Consider the following 24,785-nt stretch of genomic DNA (forward strand, 5'->3'; position numbering starts at 1 on the left):
GGTGTCAGGTGCGCAGTGTGTGGCATCAGGTGTGCAGCGTGTGGCATCAAGTATGCGGCATCAGGTGTGCCATGTGTGGCGTCAGGTGTGCCGCGTGTGGGGTCAGGTGTGCGGCGTGTGGCGTCAGGTGTGCGGCATCAGGTGTGCCGCGTGTGGCATCAGGTGTGCGGCGTCAGGTGTGCGGCATGTGGCATCAGGTACACTCTGGATCCGAGGACAAAGAACACCCACGAGAACCTTCCAGGTGTGCAAAAGGAGATTCGAAGCTCACCAGAGTGCAGCCACTCATGCGTCTCTCTCAAGCTCGAGTGACTTAGTGAACGAAACGCTCGTGTCCACTCAGAACTCCTTAGGGAGCCGGAGGGAGGCTGGGCTGTGCCCCGGTGCCATCCCCGATCTCCCTCAGCCCAGCCAGGGACATACAGGACCTAAATCGAAAACGGCCATCAACCGTTTCCAGGGAGTCAGGTGACCTGCCAAGTTCTCTAATAACTAAAGAAAACTTATTAATTTTCATAAATAAAAAGGATAAAGTGACCAATTTAATTAAATAACTTTCCCATGAGAGTTTGACAACCACTGAGAAGAGGGCTCACCTGACCGTCAGCTACAGAGCCCTGGCTGTGGCCTGTGACTGAGGCCTGGCCCACGAGACACGTGAGCCGCGGCCATGCAACCCCATGGGATGAAAAATTCGAGATGTGTGTCCACTGCAGCCCCAGGTAGATGGTACGAGACCAGGAACACAGGTTCCACTGAGTCAGAGCATGGGGAGTACAAGAGCAGCCGTCCCACAGCCTGGCTGGGCAGCCAACGGTGGCAGCCCTCACCCTCGGGGCCCGGCCCATCCACTGAGGGGACCTGCAAGATGAAACTCCTGTTCCAGGCTTCACTTGGCATCTGGAATAAACACACATGTAGCTGCTTCTCTTATGTCACTACTAAGGAAAGCCAAAGGCTGAGTCCTGGAGTGCCCGCGCCAGCAGCAGGTCATGGAGCTCTTGTGGGTAAACGATGGTCCTACTGAAAAAGGAAGGCAGATCCAACGGTTGTAACTCAAACGGGCCCCTTAAAACTGCCAGGATTGGGCTTGGACTAAGCAAGCAATTTTTGAGCACCGACTGTATGCTAGTAAGGGATGGCTCCGTGCTCAAGATGAGAATCTCACAGGAGAGAGGATTAATCACACGCCATTCTGACTGCACTGATGAGCCCTGGAACAGCAGTGTAGACACAAGACCAAGTAAGGGGCCGAGTCCAACTACTGAGAGGCCAGGGAGGCCTCCTGGGGAGGTGGTGGAGACCGAGCCTGGACAGTCGGAAGGGTTTGCCTGTGACCCAGGCCACAGAGCAAGAGCACAGAGTGCAGCTGGCGGACGCTCAGCTCCACCTTCTGAGAGCCCTGGGCTGAAGTGCCGGGGACCAGGCCCAACGGGGTCAATCCTGTGTCTCAGAGTCAGCTGCATTCACTGCGCTCATCATCAGGCGGGTGCAGTCGGGAAGCCGGTGTGGAGCCTCAGCTGCTCTGTGGGGTCAGAGCTTAGGCGCCAGTGGTGCCTGCTCAGATCTCACGCCGGCACCCCCACTCCGTCTGGGGCTCTGGGGGGGATGAGGATGCCCCATGCTCCATGTTCATGATGCTGCAACTCTGAGGACAGAGCCCACCTCTTCTCAGCAGATAGAGCATGTATGTCACATAGGAGCTGGCCCTGATGCCCTCCTGTGACGGTCCAGGCCACCACAGAGGCCGACCGGGGCGTGAGAGAATGGCCCAGCCCAGCAGCCCAGGCTTCATGTGGGCCCCCAGCTTGAGACTGGGTCTGAGGCATCACCAAGGACACCGACAGGGTCAAGGCACAAGAAGGTGGTACAGGGTCTGCATGCAGCCTTGGGCTTTTATCCTAAAAGCTGCTGGGGCCTCTGAAGAATTAACAGTGAAGATTAAAATAACCCGAATGGGGTTCTGAAGGTCAACGGTGGGTGGTGATAGGCGGAGACAAGCCCGTGGGGACAGCTGCTGGGGAGCAACTGCAGGCCACAGGTGGGACAGAAGACGGCAGCGCTAGGCCTCCCACACCTGCACCTATGCAGGTGTGCGTGTCGCCTTCCTGAGGCTTTGCACACCCACAGAGAGTGACAGAGAGGGGCCGTGCTGTGGTGAGCAGGGTGGGTGCAGAGGCACCAGCCAAGGGGTGCTGCATTGCCTGTGGGGCCAGGTGCAGAACACAGCAGGCTGTGCCAGGCTCCTGCTGCCTTCTCTGAGCCACACAGTGGGTGGTGGGGGGTCAGGCCCGGGCCCCTCCTGCTGGTGCAGCTGTCCCCTCCTCCTTCAAGGCTCAGCCCAGGACCACCTCCTGGGGAACACCTTCCCTGACCCCGCCTTGCTCAGAGGCCCTACAGACCACTTCATAAACTGAATACACCTCCTGCCTCCGACCTGAAAGATGATCCTGAGGATGACATCATGCCGCTTTCCACATGAGTCCACACCGTGCAGCTCAGAATGCACTCACACCACGTCCATGAGTGAGTAGATGAGGCCATTGTTCCACAACAGAGCACTTCCATGCCAAAATGGATACCCTTCACAGCAGTGGTTTTTAGACACACAGAACCAGCCCTTCAAGAGGCCATGCATTCATCCACTGTGTAAAAGAGATAAAGGCAGAAGTCTCCTGGCGGACTGGGCATGAGGATGCTCCGCTGTGGATGCCAACAGCACCACTGGGCAGTGCCTGTGCCTCCGAGGAGTTGAAAACCTGTACTCTAAAGAGTCCTCACTATAACAGATCAGCAGCTGCCTTTCTCCTGACAGCACATTTCTCATTTCCTAGTAAGAAAAGCAGAGTTCTGATGTGAAAAGCCACAGCGGCTGTAATTCAGGACTGGTCCTCCAGCGTCGCTGTAATTCGTCACAGTCCTCCTCCATGATTTCCTTGATAACTCCTCACCATCATCATCTAATTGCTGATTTCTAACATATATTTAGAAACAATGTTCATTACAGTAAATTAAATGGGACAAGAATGAAAGTTGATGCTTTAAGTCTTGAGAATAAATGTATTACAATCAAACTAACAAAGTATAAACACCTTTTAAAAAACAAATCTTAATTATGCTACAAATTCACTTCCTATATCTTCATTCTCCAAGTCAATGCTTTTTTACGGCTTGAAGTGTTCTAAAAAATCTATGATGATGCTTCCAACACAACATATTTTAAAAGCCAGAATAAAGCTAAATGTAAACACAGCCTCATCTGGCTCATCAAGTCTTCTCAATTATTGAAATAAAAGATAAAAGCCAAAATGACATCAGCACTAGAGGAAGAGAGGAAAAACACGTATCAGACTGTGGAGATCGTCTATGTATTGAAGCGCCATTCACCATGCCTGCTGTCCTGAGGCTCCCGAGGCGAGCCAGGCCCAGCGTCTCCATCCTCCTCCCTTGGTGGTGTGCACAGGGAGCCTCCACATTGCTCAGGCAGGTGCAGCCACAGCATGGGGTGTGATGTGAAGTGTCAGGACCTGGTTGACCTGGTCAAGATACTGGGTTCACTTGAGATAACCTGACATTTAGATGGTGAAGAGGGAGGAAAAACGGCATCCAGGCAGAGGAACCAGGCAGGCCTGGAGTCCAATTCCCAGCTCACAGCCCATGTAGAGGGAGGAGGGAGGCCCTGCACTCTGAGTCCTCATCCATCAAATGTCCTCGCTGAGCCTGTGAGAACACACAGGGAAAGGCCATGGCATTCCAGAGACTTGGTGGACATTAGTTCCTAGCTGTGACACTCAAAAAATTCCACACACAGACTCTGGCAAGCACCTAGGGGTGACTCGGCGCCACGGTCTGGACGTTGGTCTTCCCACAGAATTCATCAGTTGAAACCCCCATTGCAATGGTATTAAGAGGTGGGGCCCTTGAGAAGTGATTAGGTCATGAGAGTGGAGCCTGCATGAATGGGCTGAATGCCCTTATGAGGGAGGTTTCAAGGAGTTTGTATTTCCGTCCACCACGTGAGGATACAGCAGGAAGACCCCGTCACTCAAGCAGAAAGCCCTCATGAGATGCTGATCTGCCAGTGCTTTGATCTCACACTTCCCAGCCTCCAGAACTGTGAGCAATACATTTCTGTTGCTTGTAACTATCCCAGTCTAGGGCATTTTGTTAAAGCAGCCCCAACAGACTGAGACTCCACATTTGGAGCCTCATGCACACCAGCCTGCCTGCAGGATTTTAAATATGAGTAGCTCTACCAGCAGGAATACAGCGTGTCACAGGGAGACCAGGACACCACACAGCTTTCAGTCCAAACTTGCTGACTACATGGGAGACTAAACAAGTTTATTCAATCTTTCTATTTCTCCATTTTATGTGCCTTTAAACTCCTCATAAAACCAAAAGTTTTATCTAACAATAGTGAGAATGGATAATGCCAGTTCAGATGCAGCCTTCTCTCATCCTCCCAGGACAGGATGGCTGTCCCCATCCCTACTCTCTGGCAGCGATTTCCCATCATTTTATGGTGCTTAGAACAGTCAGCCTTGTGCGAATGTCATTCCACCCATGACTGCCACCTTCTGCCTTGTATTTCTTTGAAAACTGAAACCATATCTAACTCAGCTTCTGATCTTCTGCTGCAGGTGGAGAAATTCTTGTGCATTTATCCCTAAACCTCACAGGAACAAAAGAACTGTGTGAGAGTGGTTGCATGTGGAACGTAAGAGTTGTCTAAAGCAGTACCCATCAGCCTCCATAAATTCATATTTTAAAAATAAGACAAATAGCTTTCACTTAATGGACTTAGCACATACTAAGAGATTTACATACATTTAACCCTTTAACAGAGAAAAGCTTTATATATGCAAAAGGTTAGAAACTCTTCCATTATGAAGTGGGAACAGAGAGGAAAGGAAATAAAATTACAAGATCACACCAAATAGCATCATATCATTTTCCAAAATAATTCTCTTGAAAATATTAGAAAATTGGTTAGCTAAAGTTAAAAGAATTATCTTTACCATTATCTTAAACCTCGCATGTTACTTTTTAAGTTATAAATTAGAAAGCATTAAAAACTCCGAAATTATATTTTGCATTTGCAACCTAAACATCTGAAACAATTTAAAAAAATATGGGAACTAAATTGAAAAAAAATCTCAGCCTGAGCTCTAATAGGCCAAGTTTTAATCTAGACCAAGTTTTATGGCTCTGTCATAAACCCCAGAAAGAAAAGAACAAAAAGAGAAAGAAAATAGGGATTTATAATGGAAATGCTGACAGACCATTTTCCAAACACCAAAAATAAATTATAATTGGCTTTGCAATGACCACCTTTAATAAGAGTCATGCACAACAAATACAAAATTAAATGAACTAAGAAATATTTTTCTAATAATTGACAATGTTTGAGACAAGAAACAGCAAGTGTCAAAAAGCATGGTAAGAAATATGTTTTAAATGTAAAACTGGCCGGGCGCGGTGGCTCATGCTTGTAATCCCAGCACTTTGGGAGGCCGAGGCAGGCAGATCACCTGAGGTGAGGAGTTTGCGACCAGCCTGGCAAACATGGTGAAATCCCCTTTCTACTAAAAACACAAAAATTAGCTAGGCGTGGTGGCCCACGCCTGTAATCCCAGCTACTCGGGAGGCTGAGGCAGGAGAATCGCTTGAACCCAGGAGGTGGAGCTTGCAGTGAGCCAAGATCACGCAACTGCACTCCAGCCTGGGCGATAAGAGCGAAACTTCATCTCAAAAAAAAAAAAGTAAAATTTACAACACGAAAGAAACTTCACGTATAAGATTCATTTATCTTCACAACGGAAATTTTTAAACTCAAGAATGACAATATTTGAGAAATTTAGTCAATTCTCACTTAACTGTACTATCTAAAGACTCACAGACTTTTAGAAAAACTGACCAGATAGACAACTACATAACATCTCAGGAGAGACTTTTCTTGTTAGCAATCTTTTTCTTTAGATAAATTTTTAGACATTGCATTTTGAGAATAATACATCAACAAATTTTAAATACTATTTGTCAAACTTTAACCTCTGAAATCTACATGCTGACAAGTCTTTTTAAGAAACCATTTTTTCTCTAGATTTACATCTACTTTCTTATGCAAAGAATCGAATCCTTTGCTTTCTGTTGGTAACAGCGAGTCACAGTTCAAATTGGCGCATGTCAAGTGAGCAGATTCCAGGTTCCAGGTACTACCAAGATCAGACACAAAGACGGCACAAACCCTAGTCTGCACTCAGGTATCTTAAAGTCAAATGTCTTTGTGCAGAAGTTTCACTAAATAAATTTAGTAGGTCAGACTTACACTTTAACATTCTACATCCAAATATTAGCTATCAATATCTCATTAAGCTGCACTTGAATTCAAAAAGAATCATAACACCTAAAAAATAAGACAGGTTGGCCGGGCACAGTGGCTCACACCTGTAATCCCAGCACTTTGGGAGGCCGAGGCGGGCGGATCACGAGGTCAGGAGTTCGAGACTAGCCTGGCCAACATGGTGAAACTCCATCTCTACTAAAAATACAAAAATTAGCCAGGCGTGGTGGCATGCTCCTGTAATCCCAGCTACTCGGGAGCCTGAGGCAGGAGAGTCATTGGAACCTGGGAGGTGGAGGCTGCAGTGAGCCGAGATCATGGCACTGCATTCCAACCTGGGCAACAGAGGAAGACTCCATCTCAAATCAATCAATCAATCAATAAATAAGGTGGGTATTAGGCTAACAATCATTTTAAATGTTAGTAACTCAATTATTAAATTCATTTAAAAGCTGAGAAATATATAAAATCTAGCAATCAAATCTTTCCTGAATCTTGACAGATCTTACTGCGAAATTAGTAGTATCAGATCATGGCTCTCAAATACCAACAGTGCTGCCTAGTCTCATCATAAATTACCAAACTGACTTCTTTTTCCTTCACAGCTTTCCCAGAAAACATAGAAACATGGAGTATTACACACAGCACTGATTCAACTAATTCGCACTTCGTTTGTGAAGTGTGCCATTTTAATAGCCTCATAAAGAAGTTACAGAATTCTTCAAAGGGATTCCTTCATTCATCTGAGAGACCCACTGCACAGTATTTAAAAACATGTTTGCTCTGGTTTATATGCAGGAAGAGTCTAAACAAAAAGAAAAAATGCAGAAAAATCATCTTTTCTCCAACAACTCTCCCCACGCTGATATTTCCACCGTGTTATTCAAACCAGAAAAGCTTTCTCCTATTGAAACTTGAAATGTCCTATTAATGAACTGGGTGGTGGGGGTTGCGGGGTGGAAGATTAAAAGGAAGGCAAGATAAAGACGCCTGTCGGAGCCTTTAAACCCTCCCTTCTCCAACCAAGGCCGCCCACAGGGAGGGCACGGAGGTCGGCTTCGCTTCCGCAGGCAGCCTCCCCAGGCGTCCTCCTGGCCTCCGAAGCTCTGACTACCCCACGCTGCCAAGTCCCTGCATCTGCCTCTCTGAAGAGCCATCCAGACCGACATGCAGGGAGACCATCTTCCTGGACACGGAGCCTCTGAATCCCGGGGTCTCTCATGCTGCACCCGTTAAAGTCTTCCTGTGGCCCTGACACCTCCATCTCCCCTTTATCCAGAAAACACGCAGGAACAAATCTGCTTCAATGTAATTTACCTTAACAGCCCAGAACCTTTGCTCTTTCCGATTTGAACTGATTAAAAAACTTTATAGATAATCAGACCATACCTGTCCTATTAAACAGAAATTTAAAGACTCAAAATATGGGCCGGACACAGTGGCTCACACCTGTAATCCCTGCACTTTGGGAGGCCAAGGCAGGCTGATCATGAGGTCAGGAGTTCGAGACCAGCCTGACCAACATGGTGAAACTCCGTCTCTACTAAAAATACAAAAAAATTAGCCAGGCGTGGTGGCTCATGCCTGTAATCCCAGCTACTCAGGAGGCTGAGGCAGGAGAATCGCTTGAACCCAGGAAGCAGAGGTTGCAGTGAGCCGAGATAGTGCCACTGCACTCCCACCTGGGTGACAGAGCGAGACTCTGTCTCAAAAAAAAAAAAAAAAGATGCAAAATGTGTTAATCTGTGGATAACAAAGTCTGTTTAACCAATATTGCAATACTTCACTTGGCAAAATGATACCCTGAATCATGATATAAATGCCAGAGGCATCATAAGTTAAATCCTTGACTTGGAAAACCTTTCCAGGCATATCAACAACCAAAACTGCAGTTTTAGTCCTAAGAAATACAGTTTTGTTCCCAAGACTTAGAGGCCCTCTTGGGAACCAAGTGTCTTTTGAACCATGCAGCTATCAGACAATGAACTCATCAAATGTTTCTCCTGTAATGCCACCCTTTAACCTACCGCTGTGGATATTTGTAAACTTTGTCTCTGTCAAAACAGACTGGCTGTATCCAACAGCCTCCACCTTCAAAAAAAAACCTACTGATTTAGCAAGGCTGCCCCAGTTCATAGAATCTATGTGTCTACCATGCAATCCATTATTGCTTAACATATACAACCCTATCAAGTTTTATGTGAGAATGTTTTACTAGTAAAATCTTAATATGGGCCCATAAAATAGTCAAACACAAACGTACAAAACTTAACATTCAACATGATATTAAAATATTTCCTAGGGTCAAACATCAAGCCTTTGAATAATTTAATGATCAATAAAAATTAACACTGAATTTGGTAGCAAACACTTATAAAATGGCATCAAACATTTGTATCTATTAAATGCTTTAAGCACATAGTTTTACAGATGATATATGTTATCCAAAAACTTACTCACTTTATTTTGGCAGATTTGATGGACAGGCCGCGAGTGGGCTTCCGCTATCACTGCTGCACTGCAGCCAGCGTTGAGGTCGAACACTTCCACGGTCCTGTTCCGGCCAGCTGTGAGTACGATGTCTGCGATAATCCAGTTAGGGAGCTCCTCTCAGAACTCTTACCCACGGGGAAGGGACAGTTCCCTCTCTTTTACTAATAAAAACTTTGGAATATTAGAAGACTCATGAATGGATGACTAGTTAAGAATTTCTGAAATGCCGCCGGAAAAGTCCTGAGTCCAGTCCAGCCCCACCCCATCTGACCCCAGGCGTTAGCAAGAGCAGGTGGGCAGGGGTTGGGGGGGCTACTTAGGAAAAGGGAGACCACCACTGTGCCTATTTTGAGGTGTGAGTTCCAGCTTTAGATACGTGGTGTTTGAGATGTCCATGAAACACCCAAATCAGATGTCAAATAATTGAATATGTAGATACTGCACTCAGCAGAAAGCACTGAACTAAGATTAGACAGACCCACAGAGTGGGTGACAGCACCTGGGGCAGGCTTCACGATGGGAGACACAACCCAGACAGTGCCATGTCGGCAGGTGACTGTGACGGACTTCATAAACATGACCTAGGAGGAGCAATGTATACATTTAGGGCTCGTGTGACCACCAACACTCCCCAAGCCTCAATGCTCAGCCCTGAATGCTGTAGTAATGAGTATATGTGGTGGGAACCCAGATGCACTGGAGTCAAGAGACCCGTAATGCTGGTGGTAGCGTTGGATTACTCTTGACTCTAGTACCCTCGTATTCCAGAAACCATCATTTAAGCTAGAATAATCCTAATGACATATTTCTTATTTCTGCTAGGTATTTTAACATCTATTCTAGCATGAAATTATCACATTTCTAAAGAAAATATACTACAACCTCCTAACACTTTTAGTTCAACTACAAAACCCTCCAATAGAGTTCAACTTAGATTGAACTTTGAGTAAATTAAAACTTTATACAATGAATTCCTAAAGATCTGGAGCTTTTCCCCTAAATAAATTAAAATTAACTTTGAAAATTAAAAGCAATGGTGTTAGCCATAAAAATCTCAAAAATTAAAGTTGTGGGATTCCATTTCATATTATTTTGAGCAGCAACCCCTATGATTTTTGCCAGCTCTGCAGATGAGATAGAATGACTAAATTACTAGACATTAGGCAACAAAGTCCAGAGCAGAAGGGCCAGGTCAGCCCACCTGCTGGATGGCATGAGCTGTACGGCACTCAGGTTTCTTCTTCCTTTGAGGCCCTTTCTCAATATTGAGATGAATTATTACATGTACAATTAACACAAGGATGGCGAGCTCCATGAGAAGGGTCCCTGCATTCCCGGAGGCCCACACAATGCCTGACACTCATGAGATGCTCAGCACACGCCTCTGCCAGAGGAACAACACTCAGGGCGTAAAACCCTACCAGGATCTGGGAGAAAGGATACGGGAATAAAAGTCATTGACTGCCGATAAACTGGTCATGTCTACTGCACCCGTCATGGAGAGCCTGCAAATCAGCTTGGACTTGCTCTTCTGTTTATATCTGGAAGAGAAAATCAAGATGATCAATCTTTTTGCTTTCCTTCCACTACAACTAAATACCTTATCTTTAAAAACATTAAACTTGAAAAGAAAGTTTTCATATTACTTTAAAAGTCATATTTCATGATACTGAGGGGAAAAGTGAATTAGCTACCTTAATTTTTCTTTAGGAAAAAAAAACCTGTTTTTCTATTAACATCTAATTATTTGTGGTGATTTTTGACATACAAAAGATCCCCCACACCATCCTCCTTCTTCAGTCTATGATCAAATGCACCAGCCTTTTTCTATAGGGTATTTCTGTGTATGCTTAGAAAAACCTGCCCATCTCCCGCTACATATAACTGAACACATGCCTCAGCTTCACTGCCTCCCGAAACCCAATTGAAGTGCCTGCAAAGTGATCTCTAAGAGAAAGTCCCACAAGATCAGAAAGAGGAGGCAGGAACAAGAAGAGAATCCGCCAACTCTCAGGGGCAAAGGGCTGTACCAGCCGAGATGGGAACGCTGTGATGTGAGCTGACTTGTGAAGCTCCCTCCCAATAAGTAAAAATAAACTTTAGGCCAGGTGTGGTGGCTCACGCCTGTAATCTCAGCACTTTGAGAGGCCGAGATGGGCAGATCACAAGGTCAGGAGTTCAAGACCAGCCTGGTCAACATAGCGCAACCCCGTCTCTACTAAAAATACAAAAACTAGCCAGGTGTGGTTGCGGGGGGGCGGGGGGGGCGCCTGTAATCCCAGCCACTTGGGAGGCTGATGCAGGAGAATCACATGAACTCGGGAGGCGGAGGTTGCGGTGAGCCAAGATCTCACCACTGCACTCCAGCGACAGAGAGAGACTCCGTCTCAAAAACAAACAAACTTTAGGTCTGAAAGTCCCAGGCACCTCTGAAGACAAGGCTGACGGAGGGGCCGCAGGAGGGGCTGCTGGGTCCTGGAGCCCTTCCTCTGCATGCAGCCCGCCCCTGCACAGGCCAGATGCTGTGCCACAGGATAGATGAGAGTGGGGATGCTCTCACTGAGATAGGGGTGAGATCGGGGTGAGATCGGGGATTCCTTGCAAGCCCGTCTATCGGATGCGATCGGATAGGAGCCCCAACCCTTGGCAGGTCCCAACCCGATGTCCCTCCATGAGAGAACCAGGCAGACGCAGTGCCCATTCCGACCGCAGGGCACTCGCCCCAATTAAACTGAAGGCACACATCTCAGAAACATAACTTTGATTAAGAAAGATGTGCTCATGTTACACTCAAAAAAATAAAATGACATGAATACACAGAGATACAGCAAAAATATAAAACTACGACCAAGAAGCAAATATATCAATCTCAAAAGGAGGAAAAAGGGAAGAGGACAGGACTGGGAGACAGGTTCCTAAGTTCCTCTGTAATATTTTATTTCTTTAAAAATTCTGGAAAACAAAGTGAAATGTTAATACTTGTCCAAGCTTGGTGTAGCTAAGAAGATATTATTCCCCATATATATGTATATATTTGAAACAGTTCATAATTTAACTTTATATTATCAATAGTATTTGTCCCACATAACATCACTTCAATATGGTGCACAGCCGAGATGATAATTGAAGATTCTCAAACCCCCCAAATTCTTGGATTCCGTCATGCCAAAGGTCCCGCGCATAGTAATACAAAAGAAGGTTTAAAATGTGTAGGATCTGGATAATTCCCTCTCATCAAGAGTTTGGTGATACGAGGTCATTATTAAATTTGGGGCAACATTTTAAAATGTGAATACCTTTCAACATCACATTATTGAAACAGCTTCCTGTGATCTAAAAATAATGCACAGGGTGGAGGGGTGCCTACCTCTTAATCTCATCTTTGCAAGTGTCGATGTGATACTTCAGTAGCTGAAATTCAGGGCCAGAAGATAACAATATAAAGGCATCTATATAATAAAACTGTGCAGACTGTATAGGTTTAGAAAACATGTCTTTGCCCTGTAATGCAAATCAGTAATTACTGTCGATATAATAAATGTTAACAAAAACACTATTGCTCTAAACATAAAATTATTTCTTCTTAAAACCCAACATCTATTTGTTCTAAATGTGTACATAAACTTTGTTAGACCCAATCTACAATTTTTGTTTCTGCCTACTACTTCTGAAAGGTATTATATGATTAAAATTTTACTGTAATGAATGCTTTGAATTCCAGCCATTTAACAACTTTAAAAGAAAATTGAAACTTAGCAGTAAACATACTAAGTACCAAAGATTTTATTAAAGCTGAAATTCAAAATGTTTTAAAATGTAGTTCTGAGGTGTCTGCTCTCAAATTTAGACCTCACAACCAAACATGTTACGACACAGAGCAAGCTGACGGCATCCGCAGCTCTCAGCGAACTCCTTCCTGAAACTGCTGCCAAACGCTTCACCTTTAGAGAGGCCCTAGGTCTTCCTTGACACTTCCTTTCTTGTCTTTCTCGTATTCAATCCCCTTTCTATAAAAGACCCATAGAAAATAAATGCCAACATCTTTGAAAATTGGACTGCTTTTTATGTTATGTTCTTTGCAAGTCGCCTGCTCATAATTTCATGATTTGAAGGTGAGTTTCCTACATTGCCTTTTCTTTCCCTGTCCTAGTCATAAGGTTATCATCTTCCTGTCTCTCCTTTCCTGTTCTGCTCCCAAATGATCTCCCGTAAGTTCATCAAAACAAGCCACTCCTCTCCCTAAAATATACTTCCCCCACATAATAGCCCCTTGGCCATTACTGCTATCTGGACTATGAAATCACATTGAATCAATATTTAAAATTCTTCAAATGTTTCAGTATTAATCATGTGGCATTCGCAGACCATAACAAACATAAGGATAGATTTAACCATATGAATGTATGCACGCACGTGGCAAGTATGTAAGTGTGCGTATGTGTATGCATCTATATGCGTGTGTGCCTATTGCATGTGTCTGAATATGTGGCAAGTATGTGTGCATATGTGTATGCATCTATATGTGTGTGCCTACTGCATGTATGTGAATATGTGGTAAGTATAAGTGTGCGTATGTGTATGCATCTATATGCGTGTGTGCCTACTGCGTGTGTCTGAATATGTGGCAAGTAAGTGTGCATATGTGTATGCATCTATATGCGTGTGTGCCTATTGCATGGGTGTGAACATATACATGTAGACACACATTTAGGAAACTAATCAATAACTGTTATTGCATTGAAGCAATAACTTTTAATCAATAACTTTTATTGCATTAAAGCAAACTCTTGGCTTATGTCCCTTTCCTCATCTCCTGTTAAGGTAAAAGAATGAGACTTTTGAGAAGCTCTCAGCTCCTTTGGAAATGACTGCCCATGGCAGAGATGACTGTCCATTACCAGAAGCAGTGCGAGCTCTGCCCCACGAGCCGACCACACCCGCAGGGTCCCGTCCTGGGCCGCAGAAAGCAGCCACCTCCGGTCCTGGCTCCAGCACACGGCGTTCACTGCCCCGTCGTGACCTAACAGAAATGACCAGAGAAGGTTACTATTTCTACTATTAATATCAGTTTTGACTGAGTGCTACTTATCTGGTACTTTCATACAACACAACTGGAACAGCATTTTTCAAGTAATTAGGGGCATGCCAGGAGGCTTCTCCTCGCCACAGTGAGGCCGCAGAGCCTGAGGCAGGGTGCACCATCTCCCTTCAGTAAAAATTCAATGTGGCTTCTGAAGGCAGTTGCTCTAAAGCCTCACGTTCCATTTTTTCAACTTTTATTTTAGATTCAGGAGGTGCAGGTGTGGGTTTGTTAGGAGCATGTACTGCGTGGTTCTGGGTACTGTGTGGTGCTGGGTACTATGTGGTGCTGGGGTTTGGAGTATGACCAAATGTCTCGGCCAGGCAGTGCGGAGCGTGTACTGTGTGATGCTGGGTACTGCGTGGTGCTGGGTACTGTGTGGTGCTGGGGTTTGGGGTATGACCGAATGCCTCCGGCAGGCAGTGTGGAGTGTGTACTGTGTGGTGCTGGGTACTGCGTGGTGCTGGGTACTGTGTGGTGCTGGGTACTGTGTGGTGCTGGGGTTTGGGGTGTGACTCAATGCCTTGGCCAGGCAGTGTGCAGCATGTACTGTGTGGTGCTGGGTACTGCGTGGTGTTAGGTACTGTATGGTGCTGGGGTTTGGGGTGTGACCGAATACCTCGGCCAGGCAGTGTGAAGCGTGTACTGTGTGGTGCTGGGTACTGCGTGGTGCTGGGTACTGTGTGGTGCTGGGGTTTGGGGTGTGACTCAATGCCTCGGGCCAGGCAGTGTGGAGCGTGTACTGTGTGCTGCTGGGTACTATGTGGTGCTGGGGTTTGGGGTGTGACTCAATGCCTCGACCAGGCAGTGTGGAGCGTGTACTGTGTGGTGCTGGGTACTGCATGGTGCTGGGGTTTGGGGTGTGAGTGAATGCTTCGGCCAGGCAGTGTGGTGCTGGGTACTGCGTAGTGCTGGGGTTTGGGGTGTGACTGAATGCCTCGGCCAGGCAGCATAAAACCTCGCATTTCTTAAACTAAGAAGTTTAACATTATGTGTGCATCTGTGAGTGTATGTTTTCAGAGAAGAACATGATAACATTTAGTATTATGAACTACAGTATAGAAGTCTGTGGACTCCATGATAATGTATCAGTATGTTAAAGAACTGCTGTCAACATTCAAGAAAAAAGTGAAAAAAAAAATCCCTGAGCACACACATATAAGTCGATCATTTGTTGTGACAGATTTGAAAAGTTTTGTCTAAACTCACAACGGCTGCTTGGATGCTGATTTCTGAGAGCGCCAATGCTGGTCTTCAGGTGTCTGAATATCGGCAGTGTGTGCCGCTCTGATACTAAACTAAGGCAGGTGATGAGGCAAACAGCATTTATTTCGTACACCTATAAGAGCTTTTCTGCCCACTCCCCACCTCATCCTACTCCCAGCCTAACCCTGGGGCCCAGGCCCTGAGCACGTGCTGGTTTCTGGACCTGTCTCGCCTCATAACCCCTAGAACGGCTGTCAGGCCAGGAGGCATCTTCAGTCTCTCAGCTGCCACCACCTGACGGTTCTAAGAAGCGGCGGACACAGAGGAAAGGAGAAAGCAAAGACGACCAGGGATGCGCTTCTTCTCAGAGGTCGGCCCTGGAGCGAAAGCCAGCTGTGTGGCATGGTGAGGAGGGCGAGAGGGGACGAGCTGGGGAGGTGAGGGCAAGGAGAGGCAGCGCCCAGCCCTGCAGCCTCTGACCCCTGAGCACCCGGGCTGGGATGGCAAGGAGAAGACTGACGGGCAGCCTCACTCATGCTTCCTGACAACAAATGACCCTAGACCTGCTCAATGACCCCACTTCGCCTCCATAGCTCACAGGGGATGGGTAACCACAACTCCCAAGAAAATTCCTGCCATAGCCAACATCTCCCCACGCAGCAGAAGACCCCTTCCTGCAGGCCTCAGCATGTGAATCACACATCACAATTTACAGATTAGACAATGAACTGCAATCTCACTACGTCACATCTGTCAGGGTACCAACATAAAAAAGAAGGCAAAACCAGGAAAGATATAAGAATAAGAACATAACTCAGTTCTGCAACAGGACGCCAGGAAACGCAGAGCTGAAATTCACAGCGCAGAAAAACGTGAAATAGCTTTGCTGCCCTCACGTGTAGAGTTCTGGCAGTTTTAGCAAAAGTACAGAGGCTGGTTAAAGAAAGCTCCAAACATTCCTCACTGCTGCCCAGCTAACAGCAGCCCTAAGACTCAAAGGAAAGTCACGTTCGTGACTGCCATTAATAGACACCACCCATTCTGCTTGTACTGAACACCAGTGGTGTCCGCAACTCCGTACCATCCGAGAATATCACAGTTTCACAGACACCTGCTGCAGGGCCTGGTCCAGGCAGCCTGGGCCACAAGGGCGTCCTCTCAGTGGGAAGGGCCTGATGCATCTGCCCGGTGACTGACCTCACAAGTCACTCCATTACCAGCCATGTGAGCCACTGTCCTCCAATATCAAGCTCAGACCAGCCTCCACTGCCTGACCCACAGGCTGCCACAGGCCGCGTGAGGTCACACAGGAGGAGGGTGAAGTTACTGCTACCCATCTCTTCCTTCTTAGTGAGAGGTGACAGCGTGCTGGCAGTCCTCAGAGCCCTCGCTTGCTCTCAGCACCTCCTCTGCCTGGGCTCCCACTTTGGCACCTCCTCTGCCTGGGCTCCCACTTGAGGAGAACTTCAGCCCACCGCTGCACTGTGGGAGCCCCTTTCTGGGCTGGCCAAGGCCAGAGCCGGCTCCCTCAGCTTGTGGGGAAGTGTGGAGGGAGAGGCGCAAGCGGGAACCAGGGCTGCGCGCAGCGCTTGCGGGCCAGTTCTGGAGTTCCAGGTGGGCATGGGCTTGGCGGGCCCTGCACTCAGAGCGGCCGGCTGACCCTGCCGGCCCCGGGCAATGAGGAGCTTAGCACCCAGGCCAGCGGCTGTGGAGGGTGTACTGGGTCCTCCAGCAGTGCCGGCCCACCGGTGCTGAGCTCGATTTCTCACCAGGCCTTAGCTGCCTTCCTGTGCGGCAGGGCTGGGGACCTGCAGCCCGCCATGCCTGAGCCTCCCACCCCCTCCGTGGGCTCCTGTGCAGCCAGAGCCTCCCTGATGAGCGCCGCCCCCTGCTCCACGGCACCCAGTCCCATCGACCACCCAAGGGCTGAGGAGTGCGGGCCCACGGTGCGGGACTGGCAGGCAGCTCCACCTGCAGCCCCGGTGCAGGATCCACTGGGTGAAGCCAGCTGGGCTCCTGAGTCTGGTGGAGATGTGGAGAACCTTATGTCTAGCCCAGGGATTGTAAATACACCAATCAGCACTCTGTATCTAGCTCAAGGTTTGTAAACACACCAATCAGCACCCTGTGTCTAGCTCAGGGTTTGTGAATGCACCAATCGACACTCTGTATCTAGCTACTCTGGTGGGGCCTTGGAGAACCTTTGTGTCTACACTCTGTATCTAGCTAATCTGGTGGGGACATGGAGAACCTCTGTGTCTAGCTCAGGGATTGTAAACGCACCAATCAGCGTCCTGTCAAAACAGACCATTCAGCTCTACCAGTCAGCAGGATGTGGGTGGGGCCAGATAAGAGAATAAAAGCAGGCTGCCGGAGCCAGCAGTGGCAACCCGCTCGGTTCCCCTTCCACACTGTGGAAGCTTTGTTCTTTCGCTCTTTGCAATAAATCTTGCTACTGCTCACTCTTTGGGTCCACACTGCTTTTATGAGCTGTAACACTCACTGTGAAGGTCTGCAGCTTCACTCCTGAGCCAGCGAGACCACGAACCCACCAAAAGGAAGAAACTCGGAACACATCCGAACATCAGAAGGAACAAACTCCAGACGCGCCACCTTAAGAGCTATAACACTCACCGCGAGGGTCTGCAGCTTCATTCTTGAAGTCAGTGAGACCAAGAACCCACCAATTCCGGACACATCAGTGAGACTGAGAATGTGTTTGTCTAGTCCTTCCCACCTGCTCCTACCAGCACAGCGTTTGCTGCGTGCCCAGTGGCCACTAAGCCACCAAGGCCAGCAGAGGCACCAGCAATGCAGGGGTTGCAAAGTGCCACCTTCTGCTCAGCCCTGACAAGTCAGCCTGGTTCTTCATCTCAAGTGTCAGGGACGGACCTCCCACTCCTAGGATGAAAACAATGGAGATTCCTTAGAACTTGCCAAAGGGGGGAGCCCCCTCCTCTCCCGAGCTCCAGCCCCAGACACATGCGTGAAGCGCTGCGGCCGCAGGGTGCATCGAAGACAAATCACCGCAGGCAAGGCCGGGCCCTCTGGAGCCAATCCCCACGAAGCAACGTGCCCATGGGGGACCACATGGGTGCCTCCTCCCTCTCCCCACGATCTCCTCATGGTATGGAAGGCCTCCCTCCTCTTTTCAATTGACCAGTTTCCCCTGTGGTGAGTGTGATGAGATGAGGAGCTTCAGAAACAGAGTGAAAAGGATTCTAAAACCCTATCTAGGTCAGGGTTTTTTTGTTTGTTTTTATGAGATGGAGTCTTGCTCTGTCGCCCAGGCTGCAGTGCAGTGGTGCCATCTCGGCTCACTGCAACCTCTGCCTCCCGGGTTCAAGCGATTCTCCTGCTTCAGCCTCCTGAGCAGCTGGGATTACAGGTGCCCTCCACCACGCCCAGCTAATTTTTGTATTTTTTAGTAGAGAAAGAGTTTTGCCATGTCGGCCAGGCTGGTCTCGAACTCCTGACCTCAGGTGATTCGTCCACCTCAGCCTCCCGAAGTGCTGCGATTACAAGCGTGAGCCACCGTGCCTGGCCTAGGTCAGGGTTTTAGACCTCTGGACCTAGACTTCCTCTGGACATGGACCCCGCGCTGGGGATGCAGTCAAGGGTGTGGGGACATAAGCAGCATGGAGGCCAGCGTATGCAGTCCCTGCTCTGAGCAGCATGGAGGGCGGCATGTGCAGTCCCCGCTCTGAGAAGGAGCAGAGTAGAAGCCGCTCAGCGCAGCTTGAGCCAACCAAGAGCTCAGGACCAGGAGAGATGCTCATCTTCACTTCATACTTGGACAAAGATTTCTCTTTTTTATATAGTTCCACTAACTGTAATGGAATTTTAGATTTAATCTTCCGAAATGCCTGACCCCAGAACTTCACAACGATCACCACTGGCTCCAGGGCGTGTCACAGATGACGCAGCTCTCCTGCGTGGCGTGCTCAGAACCCGCCATCCCGTATCGCTGAGAATCTACTCTGTGCCAGGCACATGCTCGGCGGAAGGCCTGGGACTCAAGTACCTGTCTTTGGACTAGACACAATTTTTGACAGGAAAAATTCTAACATCTAAAGCAGAAACACGTAACTTCTCTATTAAATTAAATACGATTGCTCTCGGTGGTTTTCAAGCTGGGATGTGCTACCTGGCTCTATGCTCAGAGGCCCCTGAACTCTCCAGGAGGGAATTTGAATTTATACTTATTTGTCCCAGATCATAATGGAAATAAAGACACTCATTTTTCTGTGTTCTGGGCAGGTGCTGAGAGTCCAGTCATATTTTCAACGTTGAGTGACGTCACTATTAAACATTACACACCCAAAGTGAAATGATGTGGCTTGTGCAGTTGAGATGGGTAATGTGGCCCTTTTCCCCCACACAGAAACAGAGCAAGTTTTTGTAAACATGAATTTGAAAACCCACTGCATTTTCTTAGATCAGTGAGAAGCCCTTTTTCCAAAAATAAAATACACAGGGAAACACCCATGGTCAACAGAACAACCACTCATATCAACTATTCAGCCATGAAAGAGGCCGGCTCAGGGCTCCCAGGTGCAGGTGAAGATTCTGAGGCTGCAGGATGGAGCGGGGTGGGACCAGGAGCAAGGGGCTTGAAGGGCGAGGGTGGCATCCAGGCCAAGACTGGAGAACCGTTCTCCACCCAGACCATGCAGGGGCGGCAGCTTTGCTCATGCAGGAGCCGAGCCCAGCTCTGCCTGCCCTTGGGGGCCTCCCAGACCTGGCCCTGGGTGTTAGCAAGCAGAGGGTGTGAGGCCAGAGTCACTGGGGGCGCCCATCTGCTCCCAGGTGTGGCCTTGCCTAGGCCTGGCTCCCACTGCCTCTGTCCCCAACTCAGCCCCACCGGGCCCCACCTCCGCGTTTCCTAATGACTGCCCTTGGGGTGGTCATGCAACAGGCTGAGTGTCCCATATTCACAATGCTTGGGATTAGAGGTGTTTTGGATTTCCCATTTTTTCAGATTTTGGAATACTTGCAGCATTATGGCAGGTAAGCAACCCTAATCCGAAAATCTGAAATCTGAGATGCTTCAACGAGCATCTCCTTGGTGTTATGTCGGCACTCAAAGGGTTCTGGATTTGGGGGTATTTGGATTTCAGAATTTTGGATTACGAATGCTCAACCTGTATAAAAACAGAAGGACTAGTGAGATATTTTGTGTTGTTTCTGTGCTTCTGTTAAAATATCTACCAAGTGTAAGTTCTGAAGCAAGCCGTATCAGGATCCTAATGAAGAGCTGTCAGGTTTTATAGGATTAGAATTAGGAATCAAATATATGTCCCAGTTATGAGTTGAAATGGTCATAATTTTAACACTGTTGCTCTCAGATCTACTTCTTTTTTAAAAAAATGTTTGCTTTGTTACATTTATAAAAATGTCTATGTACAAACCCTACTAAATTTCAAAATATATTTCAACTGTATGCCTTTTGATTACATTAATTAAATATATTTCAATTATTTAGGATTTGACCTCATTCACTCCCCTAAAACTCTACAAATGATCGGCTCTTGGCCTCCAGGGCAACAGCCACGAAAGTGGTGCCACGCTGTTCTCATGAGTTATGTTTACCCTGCTTGGTTTAAGATCTCAGTGAATCTAGTTTAGACTCCAATTCAAGCCATGGTTTTGTTTTGCTGATGTCCTGAAGGAAACAAAAGTGTACTTTAGCAACTGACAACCAGGACCTAAGTGAGACCCATCTTTAAGTTCATACTGACTGAAATTAAGACACATTTTACCTGAAAACACAGCAGGTGTCCCAGTCAGGCTGGCATCAAAAACGAGTGACAGATGGTTGGCCAACCCACAAGCCAGCCACTGCCCATCTCCTGTTAAAAGAATTTTAAAAAAAGACCTCTTAGAAAAGCCTAATTTGTAGGAGTCACACTGTAGAAAAAGCCTAATTTGTAGGAGTCACACTGTAGAAAAAGCCTAGTTGACAGGAGTCACACTGTAGAAAAGCCTAGTTGACAGGAGTCACACTGTAGAAAAGCCTAGTTCACAGGAGTCACGCTGTAGAAAAGCCTAGTTCACAGGAGTCACGCTGTAGAAAAGCCTAGTTCATGAGTCACGCTGTAGAAAAGCCTAGTTCATATGAGTCACACTGTAGAAAAGCCTAGTTCACAGGAGTCGCACTGTAGAAAAGCCTAGTTCATATGAGTCAAACTGTAGAAAAGCCTAGTTCATATGAGTCAAACTGTAGAAAAGCCTAGTTCACAGGAGTCACACTGTAGAAAAGCCTAGTTCATATGAGTCAAACTGTAGAAAAGCCTAGTTCATATGAGTCAAACTGTAGAAAAGCCTAGTTCACAGGAGTCACACTGTAGAAAAGCCTAGTTCACAGGAGTCACACTGTAGAAAAGCCTAGTTCACAGGAGTCACGCTGTAGAAAAGCCTAGTTCACAGGAGTCACGCTGTAGAAAAGCCTAGTTCACAGGAGTCACGCTGCAGAAAAGCCTAGTTCATATGAGTCACGCTGTAGAAAAGCCTAGTTCACGGGAGTCACGCTGTAGAAAAGCCTAGTTCACGGGAGTCACGCTGTAGAAAAGCCTAGTTCACGGGAGTCACGCTGTAGAAAAGCCTAGTTCACGGGAGTCACGCTGTAGAAAAGCCTAGTTCACGGGAGTCACGCTGTAGAAAAGCCTAGTTCACGGGAGTCACGCTGTAGAAAAGCCTAGTTCACGGGAGTCACGCTGTAGAAAAGCCTAGTTCACGGGAGTCACGCTGTAGAAAAGCCTAGTTCACGGGAGTCACGCTGTAGAAAAGCCTAGTTCACGGGAGTCACGCTGTAGAAAAGCCTAGTTCACGAGAGTCACGCTGTAGAAAAGCCTAGTTCACGGGAGTCACGCTGTAGAAAAGCCTAGTTCACGGGAGTCACGCTGTAGAAAAGCCTAGTTCACGGGAGTCACGCTGTAGAAAAGCCTAGTTCATATGAGTCACGCTGTAGAAAAGCCTAGTTCATATGAGTCACACTGTAGAAAAGCCTAGTTCACGGGAGTCACGCTGTAGAAAAGCCTAGTTCACGGGAGTCACACTGTAGAAAAGCCTAGTTCATGGGAGTCACACTGTAGAAAAGCCTAGTTCACAGGAGTCACACTAGAAAATCCTAGTTCACAGGAGTCATGCTGTAGAAAAGCCTAGTTCATATGAGTCACGCTGTAGAAAAGCCTAGTTCACGGGAGTCACACTGACCACAGGCAAGAGTAGAACTTCTAGTTAACCGGGTTCTAAAACACAAACACTAACATCGGCACGGGGGTCTGCAGGCGCCAGCCCGTGTTAATCCTTTCTCACATCCTCTACCCAACACCTTGTAAGGCGCTGCCTTTGTCAACCTCGCCATCCTCCCTTAACAGAAGAGGAACAGCAGGATGAGCAGCAGGATGAGAGAGTGAGGCTGCTGTTCAAGGTTGTGGACAGGAAAAGCACCATCCAAAAGGCCCCTGCACCCAGGGCAGGACGCCAACGGCCCCTGAAACAAGGCCCCAGAGCCTGCCTCGAATCAGCAGATTGCCCAGAGGCATATTCAGCTAAGCAGTTATGTTGAAACATTTTCCAAAAACAGGGTAGAAATAAATGATAGAGCTGGACGAGGTGGCTCACACCTGTAATCCCAGCACTTTGGGAGGCTGAGGCAGGTGTATCACCTGAGGTCAGGAGTTTTGAGGCCAGCCTGGCCAACATGGTGAAACCCCATCTCTACTAAAAATACAAAAATTAGCCAGGAATGGTGGTGCATGCCTATAATCCTAGCTACGCCAGAGGCTGCGGCAGGAGAATCACTTGAACCCAGGAGGCGGAGATTGCAGTGAGCTAAGATTGTGCCACTGCACTCCAGCCTGGGCAACAGAGTGAGACACTGTCTCAAAAAAAAAAAAAAAGAAAGAAATGATAGATATCACCCACAATATTCAAACTTGAGGGCCGATAACACTGAAGGAATGTTCAGTCTATCAAAGATCAAAAGGACATTAACTGATAATACTACATATCTAATTTCCGAAAATGATTTTAAAACTTCTTTGGCTACAATTGTATAATAAAATAAAGGGAATTTAGCGGAGTGGTACATGGTAACCCCTAGGTGACTCAACCCTCTGGACAGATGGCATGAGGGTGGGGCAACGTACCGGCCCAGACAGGACTTTCTGTCCAGCCCCAGGCAAGGGCACAGCTCGCCTGCAAGGAAATCTCACTTCTGAGATGCGTTCAGGTGGTGGAACTACCCAGCCGAGGTCAAGAGTTCAACAGCACTCTCACAAGCTGCTCCTCCCTTCTTTCAAACACTATTTAGAAAACAGTGCTGAGGTCCAAGAGAAGCCCGGTGAAGGCATTATCAGGACACACGTGAGAATAGGGCGACTGTCACGGAAGCCGAGACACACTCAGCCCTGCAGGAAAAGGTCCCGGCTGAGGGTCTGGTAAGGAAGGAATCCTGTGCACAGCCCGCACGACGCCATCCCCAGCCTGGCGCCTCCAGCCCATCCATGAGCAGAGGCCGCGTTTCCAGAGGGAAGCAGTGACTGTTCCATTAGCTTCTTTGCCTGCCAAAGCCCTCCCACCTTAACACTTCTGTAGGAGGGGTCAGACACACAGAGCAAAACCCGGAGGAGCTGGACACAGAACAGCAAATTTGCTGCTAGTGAGTGCATGCCAGTGTCTGTGCCCACACAGGGTGAGATGCCCGGAGATCACCCTCACTATAGTCGAGTGAAACAGAGTCTTGGTTTTCATCCATACACAAACCATGCCATGCAACTTCAAGTAACCAAGGTTTTTAAAAATATATTTACAATTATGATACAATAGAAAAATGGTTACAGTGGGCAGAATAAAAGACTCTTACAATGAAACGCTACCCAACTCCCGCAGGACGGGGCGCACCTGAGTACTGGATGCAGCACACGCGTGCGCAGGTGGGGGCGGCGGTGACCTGGGGGCCGGGCTTGGTGGGCACAGCGCACTCCACGGGGTATGCCTCCCTGAGGGAAGGCCACAGGTAACGGTGATCAGGAGACATTCAAAGTGAGATTAGAAGTAAAACATAAGCAAGAAACAAAGTGGGCTTCCCCCCATCTACATATATAATTGTATTCCAGTAAACTTGAATATTTATCTATATATGTCTATATTTAGACTCTTATATTCAAAATCAGGAAATAACTCTTTTAAATAGACTTACATTCCACATTGCCAAAAAAGACACATATTTTACATATAAAACAGCAAGGATTTGTTGTGTTTCATATAAATTGATGTGAGTACTGTGACGATTTGGGGGTGAGGGTTCTCACTAAGAGAAAATGAATTTCACTTTCCAGTCTCATGCCGCTGTGGGTGGCGTTGTAATGCTCATCACTCAAATCATCTACAGATGCCTTCTGTGCACATGCCAATGCCTTCTGTGCACACGCCCGAGTCCTGTGTGGCATTTGGGGCCTTGCCACCACTGCTGCCCAGCAGCTCCCAGCAGAAGGCCCAAGAGAGCCAAATGCAGAAGAGCCAGCGTGCTCTGTCTGGAAAGCGGGGCCCTCACAGAAAAAATTACCAAAAAAATCAGAGCTGAACGGAACTCTGATGCCACACTTCACCTGCATAAGGCCTGGATGCATTTTGCTGCAAGCACACACGTAATAT

The 24,785-nt window shown here is 47.5% G+C and overlaps 1 protein-coding gene across 34 annotated transcripts in view; it reads right to left on the reverse strand.

Moving 5' to 3' along the window:
* WDR27 (WD repeat domain 27) overlaps positions 1-24,785 on the reverse strand; it is a 253,105-nt gene that overhangs the window by 173,262 nt on the left and 55,058 nt on the right. For 13 of the 34 annotated variants that reach the window (XR_010126827.1, XR_010126828.1, XM_054493517.2 and 10 more), the window contains 6 exons: positions 24,033-24,130; positions 20,888-20,977; positions 13,738-13,859; positions 12,207-12,340; positions 10,283-10,380; positions 8,807-8,928 (listed from right to left, as the gene is read on the reverse strand). Coding sequence is in view for 32 of the 34 variants with exons in the window: in XM_054493517.2 (XP_054349492.1) it covers positions 8,807-8,928; positions 10,283-10,380; positions 12,207-12,340; positions 13,738-13,859; positions 20,888-20,977; positions 24,033-24,130 (664 nt within the window). In the remaining 2 variants the exon portion in view is untranslated. The remainder of the gene's footprint in view (positions 1-8,806; positions 8,929-10,282; positions 10,381-12,206; positions 12,341-13,737; positions 13,860-20,887; positions 20,978-24,032; positions 24,131-24,785) is intronic. The other 21 variants (XM_063666899.1, XM_063666894.1, XM_063666893.1 and 18 more) reach the window with 6 other exon arrangements.

The sequence above is a fragment of the Pongo pygmaeus genome, chromosome 5, assembly GCF_028885625.2.
Source record: "Pongo pygmaeus isolate AG05252 chromosome 5, NHGRI_mPonPyg2-v2.0_pri, whole genome shotgun sequence".
NCBI classification, from domain to species: domain Eukaryota; kingdom Metazoa; phylum Chordata; class Mammalia; order Primates; family Hominidae; genus Pongo; species Pongo pygmaeus.